The sequence below is a fragment of the Plasmodium vivax genome, chromosome 10 (genome assembly GCF_000002415.2).
Source record: "Plasmodium vivax chromosome 10, whole genome shotgun sequence".
Taxonomy (NCBI): Eukaryota; Apicomplexa; class Aconoidasida; order Haemosporida; family Plasmodiidae; genus Plasmodium; species Plasmodium vivax.
The window spans coordinates 531,769-548,147 of record NC_009915.1 but is presented as its reverse complement, the minus strand read 5'-3'; the positions used below and the strand labels follow the sequence as shown (position 1 = coordinate 548,147).

At 48.8% G+C, this 16,379-nt stretch overlaps 3 protein-coding genes and 1 non-coding gene across 4 annotated transcripts, besides 4 other annotated features; 1 reads left to right on the top strand and 3 right to left on the bottom strand.

Annotated features, from left to right (window-relative positions):
* Window positions 1-1,021: 1,021 nt before the first annotated feature.
* Window positions 1,022-1,084: a microsatellite.
* Window positions 1,085-1,686: 602 nt separating this feature from the next.
* PVX_080280 (cytochrome c oxidase assembly protein (heme A: farnesyltransferase), putative) lies at window positions 1,687-3,327 on the top strand (the record flags this gene model as incomplete). Its single annotated transcript, XM_001613714.1, has 1 exon — window positions 1,687-3,327. One exon carries the CDS (start codon window positions 1,687-1,689, stop codon window positions 3,325-3,327), a length of 1,641 nt encoding a protein of 546 aa, XP_001613764.1.
* Window positions 3,328-3,879: 552 nt separating this feature from the next.
* PVX_080275 (40S ribosomal protein S24, putative) lies at window positions 3,880-5,212 on the bottom strand. The gene is made up of 2 exons (XM_001613713.1): window positions 4,374-5,212; window positions 3,880-4,141 (listed from the first exon to the last, which is right to left on the bottom strand). The coding sequence occupies exons 1-2, from the start codon at window positions 4,725-4,727 to the stop codon at window positions 4,094-4,096; spliced, it is 402 nt and encodes a 133-aa protein (XP_001613763.1). The 5' UTR covers window positions 4,728-5,212; the 3' UTR covers window positions 3,880-4,093.
* A 273-nt stretch (window positions 5,213-5,485) lies between these two features.
* Window positions 5,486-5,513: a microsatellite.
* A 2,279-nt stretch (window positions 5,514-7,792) lies between these two features.
* PVX_080270 (hypothetical protein, conserved) lies at window positions 7,793-16,067 on the bottom strand (the record flags this gene model as incomplete). The annotated part of the gene is made up of 2 exons (XM_001613712.1): window positions 7,793-8,773; window positions 8,892-16,067. 2 exons carry the CDS (start codon window positions 16,065-16,067, stop codon window positions 7,793-7,795), a joined length of 8,157 nt encoding a protein of 2,718 aa, XP_001613762.1.
* On the bottom strand, window positions 11,405-11,477 carry PVX_080272. The gene has a single exon. It is a non-coding gene; the product is annotated as a tRNA-Arg (tRNA).
* Window positions 12,006-12,029: a microsatellite.
* Window positions 15,804-15,912: a microsatellite.
* Window positions 16,068-16,379: the final 312 nt, after the last annotated feature.

The window sequence follows — 16,379 nt, the reverse complement described above, 5'->3', positions numbered from 1 at the left end:
CACTTCATCCCAAGTGAGAACCTCTCCCCTCCCTTGTACATCCTACCCGCCTTCTCGTACCTTTACGCAAACGCTGCACACACGACATGCGGTTGAACCATTAGGTGAACTGCCCAATTTGGCAAATTCTACTGTACTGTTAACCGAGCAGTACGATGAGTTGAGAGCCTTTTTAATTATTTTTTTTCTTTTGCACACACATTTTGTCTGTGCATCAATCGAAGGGCGAAGCATACAACATAAACGTTCTCATTCGCCATGGTGGGAGTAAAACATGCGGGGCCTCGTCTAATCATTGTGCGTAACAGTTTGGTCTGTGACTGTCTGGGTGGCGCTGCCCTCACAAATTCACGAGTGACTTTGCGTATGAAGTGGCCATTCCGCGTAGCGCTTAAAAGGGAAGCAAACTGAAATGTTAAAATGGTGAAACGTTAAACTGCCACGCTGCTTTTCCCGTGCTCCTCCCAGGACGTGCACACTTTTGCTAGCCACCACAATGGTTTGATGTACTGCAGCGGAGCAGCGTCCGTTGTGGGGTGGCTCCCATGTATGAAGCGTGTGTGGTAGGAGGTACACCGCGAGTTCCCGCATATGGCCTGTCTTTCAAAAAAATGAACACCTTCCGCCGTGTTTACCATCGGATGGGGATTACATAATTAAAAGCATACACATATGCCCAGCTGTCAATTCGGTGTGCGACAGGAACGGGTGGGGGCACAGGAAATGTTCTCATTCGCTACTTCCAACCGAGTAACGCGAAAAAAACATTCACCACGCAGTTATTTTGTAGCCCAAAAAAGGAAGCAAATAAAGTGCGTCATGCTGAAAAAAAAGGTTTCATTTGAGGAGAAACAACAAAAATGAGTCGTCCCAGTTCAGCGGCTAAGCAACTGACGCGGACAAAAGGGACGCATTTTCCCTGCTGCACGAATGTACATCGGCTTGGGGAAAAAAGAAAAACTTACACGCAGGTCGTTTGTGCCTTTTCATTCATACCAAATGGTACGAAGCTGTTGATGGTGAAAATTGGGGGAACGCCGAACTTGCAAGACGTAGGGGGGAGTGCCCACCCAATGGGGGTCGTTTGCTTGACGAGGTGCTTCGTGCTCAGTTCACCTTAGCGCAAAGTTGAATGGGAGGGGCGTAAAACTGCGCTTCGGGGTTGTTATCAGCCTGGTATAGGCACTTCACTACACTACTCCAATGTGCCCGTCATAGTGTTGGAGTATGCTCACTCTTTGCAGCCCCAAGGGGGGGATATTCACCAAATTTAAAAAAAAAAAAAAAAAAAAAACGCGGATCCTTTTTAATACCATTTCATCCCCCCCGTCAGTGTTCCCATTAGGGGAGAATTCTCCAAACAGTTCACCATTTTTTTTTTTTACCTCCATCACTTTACCCACTCGTATTAACATTACTTGCACGACGTGCTTGGCCGCACATTTTCAGGAGCATATGCAGCATGGGAAGGAGGATACGAAACAGTAGCACCATCCTCGTTTAACAATCAACTCATTACACCTGTGAAGGGTCGACCCGCCCCCCCGCTAATACATACCATTCAGTTGCAGTTAACCAGACCATGATATAAAGGCAGGCGCATTTGATGGAGAATGTCCCCTTTTTTCGATTTTCCTCCCCCCGTCCCCCATTTTTTTCTTTTAACGGAATGATAGGAAGAAAACGATGCTTGGAAGAGGGTGTGTACTTAGCATGTATGTAGGGAAGAAGGAGTTTCATTTGAGGGGATCCAATTTCGTCACGATTAAAAGACCATGCAGGATGTTCTCCTGCGGTGATGGCGGAACGTACAACTATACGTCTAAGGGGGGTAACGGCCATACAGGGAGGAAGGCCACAGCGAACAGAAGTGCCCAACTACGGTTAGTTCACCTTTACAGAAAGTACTTATCACTAGATGGGGGGGGAAAGACGCACCATGGGACCTCCGAAATGGTACATGTGATGAGAGTCCACACGGCAAAAATGGTAAAAATTAAGAAGGCTGGCAGGGTGGAGGGGGACGCCGTCTCTGTGGCAGCGTCCATCCAGGTGGAATTCGGCCCAGTGAATGGGGGCAGCGAGGCCAACCAGATCAGCGAGGCGAACCAGACCAATCAGATCAGCGAAGGTTTAACCGCCCCTACGGGTGACGGAGAAAAACGCGGAAGGTATGGGTTCCCCAGGACGGAGGGCAGCCCCTTCTGCGGAGCTGCCACCGCTGGGGAATTCATAAAAAGGGGGGAACAACTCCAGGAGGCAAACGATGGTGATGCCCACCAGAAGGGAAGCACCCCCCTGGGGATCTACCCCCACTTGAGTAGTTACCTAGAATTGTCAAAATCCAAGTTGACCCTGTGGGTTACCATAAGTAGCACGTTTGGCTATTTCATGCTGGGGGGGTCGACGATAACCGAATTCGCCTCCCTAGCCATGGGCGTATACCTTTGCAGCTCTAGCGCAAATACGTTTAACCAAATCATCGAAAGGGACATAGACAAGGTAATGCAGCGGACTAAAAGGAGACCACTGGTATGTAATAGGAACAGAATTTCTTTGAGGAATGCAAAACTGTTTGGTGCTTTGACAGCCATCACAGGATCAGCAATGTTATACCATTTGAATAACCCCTTGACGGCTATACTTGGCGTAGTTAACATATTGCTCTACGCATGTGTGTATACTCCCCTAAAGCGGAGAACACCATACAACACGCACGTGGGGTCAATCGTGGGTTCGATCCCTACCCTAATGGGTTGCACAGCAGTGGCGCAAAACTTACTTGCCCCCGAACCGTGGATCCTATTCATCACACAGTTGCTGTGGCAGTTTCCTCACTTCTACTCCATAGCCTACTTATATAAAGAGGACTATTCAAAAGGGAAATATAAAATGTTTCCCCTGGAGGATAACCAGAATGGATTGTATACAGCCAAGTTGTGTAGGCCATACTTAATCCTATTATCGTCATTACCTTTTTTGTTTTTTTTTTGTGGGTACACTTCCTACATGTACATTTTAACCTCCCTCCTGCCGAATGTTTACATATTTTACAAGTTCCAGGCCATTTTTCGAAATCCGTCCAAGGGGAACATTCGCTCCTTTTTTAAGCACTCCCTTTGGCACATCATTCTCCTGTTAGCCCTATCTTCCTACCACACGCAGATCCCGGATAATAGCAAAAGGGGGGGGGAGACAGGTGCAGAGCAGGTTGATGGGGGCATTCCCAGAAGTGAAGCCAAACCGGAGGAGCTTGCCGATACCCCCGAATATGCAATTACCAAATTTAAGAAGCGGCTCCTCAAATTCTGCATAGTTTTTTCATAACCCTGTGTTTGTGGAGATGCCATCCTGGAGATCAGCGGTGGAGACAAACCGTTTCATTTATGCAGCATTCACCGCAATGCGCTGCATTGTGTGAGTTTTTTTTTTTTTTTTTTTTTCTGTTTTTTCTCCGAATTTGTCCGCCCGGAAGGGAACATAATTTGTAAAGCTCCATCTGGGCTGCTCCGCAGCGAAGCGGAAAAAAATGGAAGGAACAATTCCAGCAGGTGCACGCGCCATTTGGGTGAGCAGGCTGTCATCATATGTGCGTGTGCACACAGTTTGGCCAAGTGCAACGCAGGTTGCCTTTACGATGGGGAACAACCATATCAACCATCAACCCTATTGCAGACGGGAGTCCCTGCTGCGTGACCTCTCCGGCGGAACAGACATTGTGATGCTGCATCATTTTGGCAACGCGGTGCGTAATTTTTTTTTGCCGCGCATCGCAAGTGCTCTCCACATTTGCGATTTAAAAATTTCTTTTACTTTTCTCGTTTTGTTGCTCGTGAAGTCAAAAGCCGTAACGGCTTGCGCAGCGGTGTGTTTTTTTACCATTAGGTAAGCATAACATGGTGAATGTTAGTGGCAAAGCAGAGGGAAGAAAAAAAAGAAGTGTGGAGTGATGGGGAAAAAAAAAAAAAAAAAAAAGAAAGGCCATTAGAGGGAAATAAAATAAAAATCATAAACAACCAACTGTGTAACTTTGCCAAAATGAAACACAAAACTTTGCAAGTACGAATACGCAAAAGTGCGGGGGCTGATGCGTTTACTTTTTCTTCGCTCCTGAAACTTTGGTCTTGGCCGTACCGCGTACCTGGAGGGGGAAAAAAAAAAAAATAAATAAATAATCAGAGGGTGGGCCAGAAGATGTGCAAAAAAAATATTGCCTGGTCAGGCAAAAACGGAACAATCCACACACAAAAAAAGGGGAGAAAAGGAAAATGCAAAGTCGGCAGTTGTGCAGCGCACAGTTGAACAGCGCATAACTGCACAGTTGCACAGTCGCACAGTCGCGCTGACGCACACGGCGGAGGAAAAGGGCATACCTTCTTTCTTCTGTTTTTCAATTCCTTGGCTGCCCTGCGTCCTGGTTTGTTCTCCTTGGTTATTAACCCCTCCCTTATTTGTCTGTATTTCTTTTCAAATTTTTTCACGGCATCCACGCTGTTGTAAATCAGGCCAAACCCTTTGGTTCTTCCACCTCCGAAAAGGGATTTAAATCCGAACAGCACAATTGTGTTGACATTATTCAGCTTATACATTTTCGCTAACCTTTCCTTTACGTCCTTCTTCGACACTGAGCCCTTGTTGGGATGTAGTATTTCCAGGGCGAACTGCTTCCTTCGCAGCAGGGGGTTGCTCATATATTTCTTTACGCGAATTGTGAATTGCTCCGCCATTTTGTTTTTCTTCGTTCAACGCGCTGTTAGCAGAATTGAGAAAAAACTCGCCAACTGAAAATGCAGTTCTTACGAAGCTTTCGCAGGAGGCACAATAAAGTGTAGGTATCCCCGCGTGGGTTGGCGAATTGCGAAAAAGGATGCCGCGAAAAACTGTACGGTTTGGTATTTCGGCCGAACGGGGGTTTTACTTTTACGATATCTTTGGCTTCGTTTGGCTACTCGATAAATCGTTATGTTACTAAATGGCTCTTTCGTTAACTCGTTAATTCGTAATTATTTTTTCTTTTTTCTTTTACCTATTTTGTTTTATTTTATTTTGTTATATTTTTTTTTTTTTTTTTCCTGCAACGTTTACGCAGAAGTATACCACCTGCGGAGTGCGCAAAATGTTGACTGAGCCACAATTTCGCCAAAATAAAATTTTCACCTTAAGCAAAAATGGCTCTTTTTTTTTTCTCATATGACCGTGCTAAAGTGCCCCCAAACGAACAGGCGTATTTTTTATTTTTTGCTTCCCTTCCTTCTGTCAGTGCCACGTGAAAGTGTACCGACTCGACTGTGCTCTCATTTAGTTTTCGCTTGGAGGAAAAAAAAGTATGCCGTGTGAAGGTGACTGCATATATATACATAGTCGCAGGGAAAGTAGCATTATCCCATCACCTCGTCAGTGTCAGCATACATATTTTTTTTTTATGCACAGCGCGCTTAGCCTATAAGCGGTTGATAAGTATTATTTATATACCCCCCCTATGCGCGCCTCGAGGTCGCAGGCGAACCGAAGCAAAGCAAAGCAAACCAAACCAACCACCTTCTTTTTTCCTGCGCATTGCCCCCCTTGGCTGTTCAAAATTACAGCGTTGCAAAAAAAAAAAAAAAAAAGGCCGCGGAAAAAATCCCGTCGTCAAGTGCAAGAGGCCCCCATTTTATTTGCACTACTCAGCAATTTTTTCCATAAAAAGAAGCAGAAAAAAAGCTTAAAAAAGGGGTGGGACAAAAATGTATGCAGTTTTGGAAGGCACATAAAAATTGGCCAACATGCAGCTAAGCCACTGCTAAACATTAAGAGGAACAACTTGTTGCCTTTGCGCAGTTTTGCGCTTCGGTCGTTCCATACTACGGTAACGGCAGCGGCAGCGGCGGCGTTAAGGTGAGCTGCGTTATAGCGACTGCCTTTAGCGCTTCCCGCTCGCGAAGTGATTAAGGTGCATTGGCCATACGGTGTTGGGGGGGAAATGCTCCCCTGAAATGAAGTCGGGAAGCAATTCAAGGAAACGCTAAATGAGGGGCATGAAAGGATTAGCTTCGCTTTGCAGATTTTTTTATGCTAAGGGAGAACCTTTTTTTTTTTTTTTTTTTCCCTTTATTTTTTTAATTGGCTAAGATGTTCGTTTACGTGATTCTTGCATCGCTGAAGCTGTATGGAATGGAAATGCCCCACACCCGTATGGTTAGCTGACCGAATGGAGGAGAGGTGGCCATCTCGCATCATTCGGAAATGCTATTTCCAACCCGGTTAGGGTTTGTAAAAAATAGCCACTCTGCTTTGTTCAATTTTGGCGTAGGGGAATGATAACGTAACACTTCTGGGAATTTCCCCATCCAAGTGTAGTGCCGCTTCCAACCGGATGGGACGTTTAGCCAAGCTGTTGGTTAAGAAGGCACCCGTCGAGTGGTCACGCAACGCTGATGTGGTCGCATGTTGCAGACACCTGGGGGTTGGCTCGCTTCACCACGCGCCGTCGTAATGTGGTACCACCTAGCAATACGCGGCTGCAAAGGGCCATTTCAATTTTTATATTTTTTTTAAGCGGATATGGGGGCAGTTCATTTATAAAAAAAAATTTATATAAAAAAATAAAAAAAAAAAAAAAAAACATACACATGTGCGCACATATATATATACCCATATACATATGTGCATACCCACATGCGTACTTCCTTTTTGGTACAAATAAATTACGAACAAGGATACAAAACAAGGGACAAACGAAAAAAAAAAAATGAAAAAAGGCAAAGTGCAGAGGCATTCATGTGCACATGGGCACACGTGCTTCTTCTTATGCAAGGATATGCATGTGTGTGCGCAAATACATCCTAGAGTTACAAATATACGCTGCGGTGGCCAGCGAAGGACGCGTGCGTATACTTATGTTGCACTTGGACCAACACATACACATATGCTATGTACATACTACATACATACACGGGGGGGGAGGGGGACAGCTACGTGCGCACATTCAAAAAGAAAAAACGCACGTGAAAAGCTGCTTAAAAAAAAAACACTCATTTTAAAATTGGCTATATTTAAAAATGAAGCGTAAACGAGGGGGAAGAAGGCCTGCGCGTGTGCCAGGGGGGGAAACGTGCCACGCGCAGGTGCATGTGCAGTTACACGTGCAATCGTACGTGTAAGTACTTCTACACATACACATGCGAACTCGCACGAGGCCGCCCCCCCCAACGCACCACCACTGTTCGTATTAACTTTTTAATAATGTAAATAAAATTAATTACAAAAAAAAAAATAATTAATACAGTGGGGTTGAGTGGGAGGCACGGCAGGGCAGCACAGTTTGAAGCGATAAAAAAAAAGGGGCGTCATCAAAATTGGCCTCATCCACAGGGGGGGTAGTGAAAAGATGCTGCTCCCATTTGAACTCGCCAACCGACGGGTTGGAAATGAAAGCGGTTTGCACAATCTGGGGTGGCCGCGGATCGGCAAGTGGATCGATCCCTTTTTTCCGAGTGGCTACTTGCTCCAAGGGTTAAGACCTTCATTCCTCGCGAAGGGGTATAATACAACACATAGGGTATGCACCCGTGTGGGGATGCTTCTCGAGGTTCATAACGGGGAGGGGTCTTCACTCGAGAGGGAAAGGATGGGTAAGCAGTGAGGGGTGATCGGTAACGGGTGAGAGGTGAGGGGGGCGGCCCCTACCCACCCACGCACTGTACGCTAAGCAGACAAGCTGTCAACATGCCAACCAGACAAGCTGCCCACCTGCCGACTTGCCGCTCCCCAACTTCCAACTTGCCAATTTGCCAACTTGCGCTCCCCCCCCTTAGTAAATCTTAAACTCGAACTTGGCGATGAGGGGCAAATGGTCGGAGGGGCGAATGGGGCTGGGGAGGGCGCAGTTGGACAGCTGGTAGATGTGGGCCTCCTGCATCAGCTGATTCTCATCCGCAATGTTGACGGTGGAAATGATATTCAAATTCTCGTCGTTGTAAAAAATGTAGTCTAGACACCCTATGAAGTTCCCCGTGTAGTTTGTAAACAGCGGCTCGAAGATCTCCAAATTTGAGGTATACTCCTCAGGGTTAAGCTTCTGCGAAAGGAGTTTCGAAATGGCGTAAGCGGATTTCAAATTTAAGTTGTGGCCAAGGGGCAAATCCGTCAGTAGGCTGTACTTATCCGAGCTGAAGTCTTCATGACTCCTGCTACACGTCTTCTTATATATCAACTGGTAAACGGCACTAGAAGGGGTACTATTAAAGTCTCCACATATAATCAAACTGGGAACCGTTTCATATTTTTTTATAAAATTTATCTTCAAATACTCTACCACTTTAACTAATATTTGTGCCTGCCAAATTTTTACGTAATTGGCTTCTGGATTTGCTACAATATGTGTGTTGGCAACAATGAGGAGGTTTTTATTTGGCTTTTCTTCCTCCTCGTCGTCGTCCTTGCCTTCATACATTTTTGAATACTGCTGGATGTACTCGAGCAGTATGACCAAGGCCACGTTATCCTTTAGGAGTCGCTTCACCAACGATGGGTTCTTCTGTATCTCCTTGGGCAGAGTAAACACGGAGGCCTCCTTGATCAGCTTGCTAAACTCTAAGGCGTAGGTCTCCACGAACTTTAGTTTTTTTTTGTTGTAAAATATTGCGCACCCGTCTATGGTGTACTTGCCGCCCCTCCTCTTGCCCGAGGGCGAGGTGAATATCTCCTTCGTCTTCTGCTTGTACACGCCTTCGTAGCCGAACTCGCCCAGCGACGGTTTGAAGAAGTCCAGGAAGTGCTCGTTCTGGATTTCCTGCGGTGGGAAAGGGGCGTAAAAGTGTAGCGTAAAGGTGTAGCGTAAAGGTGTCGCGGTAAACGGAGCGGCTCCAAGCGCAGGCGGATGGAGAGGCCGACTGCGGCGGGGGACCCACCTGCAGGCAGACGATGTCCGGGCTGTTGTTCAAAATCTCCTGAATGATCTTCGTCTTGCGATAGGACCAGGCCAGCATGTACGGGTCGCAGTGGGGGAAGGCCTCGATCGTGCCGTAGATTTCGGCCAGCACGTTCCACGTCATGATGGTGAACTGGTTGTGCGGGTTCGTCACCGTGGAGTTCTTAAAACAAGTGACATTATAATTTGGGGAGACGGTCACATTGGGGATGCAGCACCCCGTGATTATCTTGTGGTATATGTTGGGGTCCCTTATGTTGTTCCACACTTGATCATCCAGGATGTAAATTTTTTTCTTTTTCCGCTTCTTCTTCTTCTTCAGCTCGAGCGCCTTCTGCGAGGTATGCGCAGTTGGATGCATCGGCTGCGCCGCCTCGATTTGCTGCTTTTCCCCTTCCGGGGCGGCTGTGCCCTTCAATTCGGCCGTTCCACTTTTACTAGGGCTGCTCGACACGCCCCCTCCGTCACCCTCATTCATTTGCTTATCCTCTCCGTTTTCTCCAGCGCCTCCATTTGCGGGCGCCGTCACGTTGTTCGCCTTCAACTCGGTTCCCCCCTCCTTCGCGTCGGCACTCGGGGGGGCCATCCCACTTGATTCGCCTGCACTCTGCACACGGATCGCTCCATCGGTACGTACAAACAAGTCGTTCTCTCCCCCATTGTCCATACACGTAACGCCAAAGGTGTCCCTTCTCTTTTCATTCCCTTCGCTCTCCTCATTTGCGCTGTGGTTAGGGGCACTCCCTGATTTGCACGCCTCTTTGGCTTCCTTTCCCCCCTCGGCTGGCGAGCTGCACACATTGCTGCCCCCGTTAAACGGGTCGCCAATGCGCAGCGGCTGCTTCCCGTTTGCCTCCGTCGAGGAGTCCCCCTTGGCGGTGCCTGCGTCGTTCCGGTCGGGCGCGTCCGCCTCCCCACTGGCGACGCCGCTTCCGCTTCCATCTCCGTCGGTGAACTGCCCGGTGTAGGGGTCCTCCTCCTTATGGCCACCAACGTACTGCATGCCGTTGAAGTTTGCCACCTGGTCTGCATTCATCGCGTCCAACTCGCTCGGCTGCACTCCCGCGTACCGCGCGTACGCCGCGGGGGGTTGCTTCTTCTCCGGGTTGTTCTCGTCGGCGGAGGACAGGTTGCAGTCGCTGCCCTTGAGCAGGTCGTCAACAGGGCCGACCGTGCCGACAGTGCCTACTGTGCCCACTTCGCCGTCTCCGCCATCCGCGCCATCCGCGCCATCCGCGCCATCCCCGCCATCCGCGCCATCCCCGCGAACCTCCCCCACTTCGACCACCTCGCTCACTCCCCCGCTGCTACCCTCCTCGCACTCGTCCGAGCTGGTCGTGCCGTTCTCCGACGATAGGCTATTCTTATCCAGCAGCATAGTCTCCAGCATGATTTGGTGCCCCACGTCCTTCAAGCACGGGATGTAGTTCCTCTCGTTGTTAATGATTTCCCACTTTTCCATATCGGGCGAGTTGAGCAACCCAGACTGTATGAGCGAATTGTAGTGCTTCTCATCAAACTCCATATTATTTTCGTAATTATCCCAATCGAATGGTGAGCAGGGGACTCCATAGGTATGCAGATTGGGATGGGATGGGATATTAATAAGTCCATTGCTGCGGTAATACTTATGGAGGTGGTCGAACCCTTTCATGAAGCACTCATAGGAACAGAAGCATCTAAACGTGACGGTGCATTGTAGGCAAGCAATTTTTTGTGGGTGGAAGAAGCAAACGGTTCTAGGGGGTCCCCTACTCCATCTGTAAAAAATGTTAACAGTTTTCCCTATGGGGTTATTCTCATTATCTTCATCATCATCATATAGATGTCCATACTGGTCCTTTATTATGACCACCGGGTGTAACTCACAGCTTTCCACTGGAGTTATGGGTTCTTTATTTTTCGTGGGACCCCAAATTAACTCGCACCGGATAATTTCCGCCAAATATTTTCTCTTTTTATTTTCAAAAAGATTTATTTTGTTTATATTTATTTTTATGTTCTTCACGTGGGTTCTTTTTTCTGTTTTTACTTTCTTCTTAATGGTGTCACTTTTTTCTAGGCATTTCATATGTTGGACGCTGCTCCCAGCCCCACTGGTGGACGTCGCGATGGCCGTTGCGATGGCAGTTGTCAATGCGCTTGCAGCATCGTTTTCGTTGTTCCGTTCGGCCATTTCGCCATTATGAATGTATTTGGCTCTCCCTGGAGGCGGGTCCTCCAGCACATAGTTGAGGCCCCCCCCTCTATCGTGCAGCATGCCACTTCCGTTGCCTCCCTTCGAGGGAGATGCCAATTCGTATTTGCCACCTTTACTTTCGAGCAACTCTTTATTTTTGTTTCTTTCTATTTTATTCCCACTGGTGTTTCTCGCCCCCCTCATGGCAGTGGTTAAGAACAAATTGGAAGCCTTCTTAAAAGTATCGTTTAGGTAATTCACGCCGAGGTTTCCCTTGGAGCTGCTCACTGTAGTACCGTTCATTCCACTCAGCAGCAAGTTGTTCTTTTTCCCTACCAGACTGTTTAGCATGTTCCCAGATGTGTTGCTCAGATCGTTGGAGTACTGACTGATGGTGTTTATGGATGACGTGCCTCTGCTGTTGCTCAGTGCATTTGTCATTCCTCCGTTTAGGTAATTCATCGGGAGGCTGTTCATGTACCCTTGGGGGTAGGTCTCCCCATTGGGGGGGGGGAAGTTCTCCCCATTGGGTGGAGCGAAGTTCTCCCCATTTGGCGCAGCGAAACTCTCCCCATTGGGGGGGGAGAAGCTGTCTCCATTCAGCTGGCCAAAATTGTCCCCATGGGGGGGGGCGGCGAAACTGCCCATGTTCTGCCCACCGTAGGTGTCCATATTTTGCCCACCGTAGTCCATGTTCTGCCCAGCGTAGTTGTCCACGCCCTGGTTTGGGTAATTCTCCACGCCTTGACCCGCGTAGCTGTCCACCCCCTGGTTGGCATAGCTGTCCATGTTGGGGCTCATGTAGCTGTCCATGAGCGGGTTGGCGAAGTTGTCCATGTGGGGGCTGGCGTAGCTCTCCATGTGGGGGTTCGCGTAGCTATCTACATTCGGGTTTGGGTAGCCGTCCACGTTCTGAGTGGCGTAGCCGTCCACGTTCTGAGTGGCGTAGCTATCCCCGTTCTGATTCGCGTAGTTGTCGCCGGTCGGGCCCGCGTAGTTGTCCCCGCCCGGGCTGTCATAGTTGTCCATGGGTGCGTTCTGGTAGCCGTCCATGGGTGCGTTCTGGTAGCCGTCCACGGGTGCGTTCTGGTATCCGTCCATGGGTGCGTTCTGGTAGCTGTCCATGAGCGGGTTCACGTAACTGTCCATGACGGGGTTGCCGTAGCTGTCCATATTGGGGTTGCCGTAGCTGTCCATATTGGGGTTGCCGTAGCTGTCCAGGTTAGGGTTGCCGTAGCTGTCCAGGTTAGGGTTGGCATAGTTGTCGACGCTTTGGCCGGCGTAGTTGTCCACCCCCTGGTTGGCATAGCCGTCTAGGCCCTGCCCGGGGAAATGCCCCATGTTGTGCCTTGCGTAGCCATTCATACTGCCGACCTTCCCATTATACATAACGCCTCCACTCTCGTACAGCAAAACATTGCTCATGTATTTTTGCCCATTCACCAGGTCATTCACATGATTGTTGCCGCTGTTTACTCTGTTATTTACGCTAGAGTTGGTCTTGCCCGTTTGGAAAGTCGTCCCGTTTAGGCTCCCTACATTATTCATGCTCTCGTTGAGGTTGCCCTCCCCAGCCCCACCGCTGTACACCTTGCTCCCACCGGCAACCATGCCGTTGCTGTTTTTTAGGACACCGGGAACGTTTGCATAGCTGCTGCTGAGCAAATTATTATTTTCCCCGTTCAACATGGGGTTCATGCTGCTGTTGCTTAGCATGTTGTTGTAGGCTCTGCCGCCTAGAAGGTGCCCTTCCTCCTTCAGCACGTTGCCCACGCTGTTGCTGCTCCCGAGGTGGCTGCTCCCGAGGTGGCTGCTCCCGAGGTGGTTACTCCCCAGGTGGTTGCTCCCCAAGTGGTTGCTCCCCAAGTGGTTGCTCCCCAGGTGGTTGCTTCCTATATGGTTACTCCCTAAATGGTTGCTTCCTATATGGTTACTCCCTAAATGGTTGCTTCCTATATGGTTACTCCCCAAATTGCTGCTGCTAACATTGCTGGGGAGATGGTTGCTTCCCAGGTGGTGGCTAGCCATATGATAAGCGGGCATATTATTCCCCCCCGCGTTGCTTCCATCCAGGGCACTCCCCCCTACATCACCGGCGCTGTTAAAAATATTCATCTTGGAGCTCATGCCCAGGTCGACTCCCTCACTAGGGAAGTTCATCTTACTACTAAAGCTTTGTATACCTTTTCCACTCGTGTATTTCTTCCCTACATGACTGCCACTCGGGTGGATGATACTGCTAGCCGTTCTGTCATCGCCCCCTTTGGTAATGCCCAGCTGGTTATCCTTACTGCTCAGATTGAGGTGCAAATGATTGCTTCGCTTGGGGCCCATCACATTGCTGCCTTTTATGCCCACCACGCTGTTGTCCTTGACATTTTTCACCTCACTGTGGCTGCTCAAGCTTTTGTTGTGGATGTACCTCTTGCCCGTCTCGTGGTCAAAAAATTCTGACAGGGAGGTCGGGTCGAAGGAGCCCTTATACTTGTCGTATGCGCTGCTTACGTCTTGGAAGTGGTAGTCCCCCAGTTCGTGCGGTTTGAAGAAATTTTTACTCATGTGGAATTTGCCGCTCAGGGACAGGCCCCCCAGTGGGCCTCCACTTCCAATATTGCCTCCGCTACCGAGATTGCCTACGCTTCCTACATTGCCTCCGCTTCCAACGTTGCCTCCGCTTCCAACGTTGCCTCCGCTTCCAACGTTGCCTCCGCTTCCAACGTTGCCTACGCTTCCAATATTGCCTCCACCTCCAACCGGACCTGCGTCGCTGCCGTGGCCACTCGCACTACCAGCGTTGTTGTTGCCCATCTTGAACACATCACTTCGAGGCTCCTTCTTATAGCTGAAGCTTTTGCCGTCACTGGAGTCCATCATGTAGCCCCCACTGTTGTCTCCGTAGAGGTCCAAATGGATTTTGTTAAATGCCCCCCTTCTGGAGCTGCCCATGCTGGAGATGTCCCCTTTGTTATTGCTGTAGTAGTAACTGTAGTGCTCGGAAAAATTCATTGGGTTGTCCAAATTTTTATTTTTCCCAATTACACTACCTTCCATGAGTAGCTCATTTTTCATCATTTTGCCATCTCCTTGGTCTAGTAGGCAGCTTGCATTCCCCCCTGGGATGAAGTCCTCCCTTTTGTTTTTCCTATTCTGTGGAGAGTCATTTTTCCTGTTTTGTGGCGAATCGTTTTTTTTGTTCTGCCCCGATTCGTTCTTCCTGTTTTGCGGCGACTCCATCTTCTTATTTTGGGGAGACTCCATTTTTTTGTTTTGCCCCGGGTCGTTCTTCCTACTTTGGGGAGCCTCCATTTTTTTATTCTGCATCATTTCGTTCTTCTTGTTTTGCGGTGAATCATTCTTCTTGTTTTGCGGTGAATCATTCTTCTTATTTTGCGGCGAGTCGTTCTTCTTACTCTGCGGCGAGTCGTTCTTCTTACTCTGCGGCGAGTCGTTCTTCTTACTCTGCGGCGAGTCGTTCTTCTTACTTTGCGGCGAGTCGTTCTTCTTACTTTGCCCCGGTTCGTTTTTCCTGTTTTGGCCCGCTTCATTTTTTCGATTTTGCGGCGACTCGTTTTTCTTGCCTTGGTGTGGTTCCCCCTTCTTGTTCTTCGCCTTTTTATTCTTTCCGCTGTTTTTGCTGTCCACGTTGAGGATGCCGCTTGGGATGCTATTCAAGGCGCTACCCAACATGGCATTCATGCTGCTGCTTGGGGTGCTACTCGGGTTGCTATTCGCGTTGCTGTTCATGCTGGTGTTCAAGCTGCTGTTCGGGTTGCTATTCGGGTTGCTATTCGGGTTGCTATTCGGGTTGCTAATCGACAGATGCTCCTTCTTTTTGGCGCCCTCCTCTTGATCGTTGGAGTCAAAGTCCTTCGCTTTTCCTTTCGAAATGGACTTATCCTTCTCCCTTTCCCGCTCCTCATTTTTCCCTTTCGCTTTATTGTCTTTGTTCTTTTCCTTGTTCTTCCTCTTCGCCTTTTCCTTTTTCTCCTTTCCGTTGTCTCTCTTGACTTCCCCAGAGCCTTCCTCTTGACTCCCCAAATCCTTCTGTACATGTTCGGAATACTCCCCTGGTGTTAACTTATCACGCGCACCATCTCGGAGGGCCTCCCTACTCGCGTTGTCCCCCCACCTCTGGTAGTAATCCTGGTCATACTCCTCCTCATCATCATCGTCTTCTTCCTCTTCCTTATTTCCTTTCCCCTTTTTTTTTTTCTTTAAGTTTTCCTCAATCCTTAAATTTTCTTTAAGTAGCTTGTTCAACTCTAAAATGTTGCTCTTTCTAATTTTGATGTCCTTCGACATGGTGTTCAGGTTGCTCTCCTCCTTGTTTGGGTTTTTTTTGTTTTTGTTAAATTTGGGCTTAAACTGCTGGGTGTTCTTCGGGGGTTCCTTTGCGCTTTCCGCGTGGCCGCTCATCGGGAGGCCGCTCATTGGAAGACCGCTCATTGGGAGGCCGCTCACCGAGTGGCTGCCCACCGAGTAACCGCTCACTGCATGACCGCTCACTGCATGACCGCTCACTGCATGACCGCCCACTGCGTAACCGCTAACCATGTAGTTCCGCACCGCGTAACTACCCATCCCGCCCGGGGCCGCCTTCTCCTCCATCCCGGGCATCTTCTTCATGTCTACACCCCGGTCGGAAAAAATGCTCTGCACATGGTCGGGGCTTCTTTCACCCATGGGGGAGGAGGCCGCCAAGCCCCCAGTCACACTGTCATATTTTTTGCCCGTGCTCATGTTCTTATCTAGCATACCCGGTGGAGTATTCATGTACATGTTAACCCCTTGATCCTTCAGACCAGGTGTTACGCCTTTGCTCTCCGTGGGCCCCCCTCTCTCTGTGGGTCCCCTCTTCCCACTCTTCTTGTCCTCTCCTTTGGCATACATGTTGTCTTCAAACTTATGACTCAGTTGATTGTCATTACATTTATTCTTTTGAAAAAAAATGAAGTTCCCCTTTGGGGAATTATCCATGGTACAAAATTAGGGGGGGAGGGGGGGGGAATATATAACTCTTTGCTGGATATGCACCGCGCGAGCACAGGCACTACGTCCGGACACATGTACGTACCACGTGCGCAACGAAAAAATGGCTGATGCGTTCCTACTCGATAGGGGGGAACAACGCGCGTCAGTGTTGTGTGCAGGGTTCGCGCGTTTTGCTTTGCACTACATTCAAAATTTTGAAAAAAAAAAGAAGCAGATGAAGATGAAGAAGTAGCGCGAAATGGGGAAAAGCACGAAGTGGGGAAAATCACGCAAAGGGCAAAATCACGAAAAGGGAAA

Bases quoted from the DNA above. Each gene is read 5' to 3' on its own strand.
- PVX_080275 (XM_001613713.1), bottom strand. From the start codon at position 4,727: ATGGCGGAGCAATTCACAATTCGCGTAAAGAAATATATGAGCAACCCC. The intron at 4,142-4,373 runs GTATGCCCTTTT...TTCCCCCTCCAG, and splicing joins TGAAAAACAGAAGAAAGAAG to GTACGCGGTACGGCCAAGAC.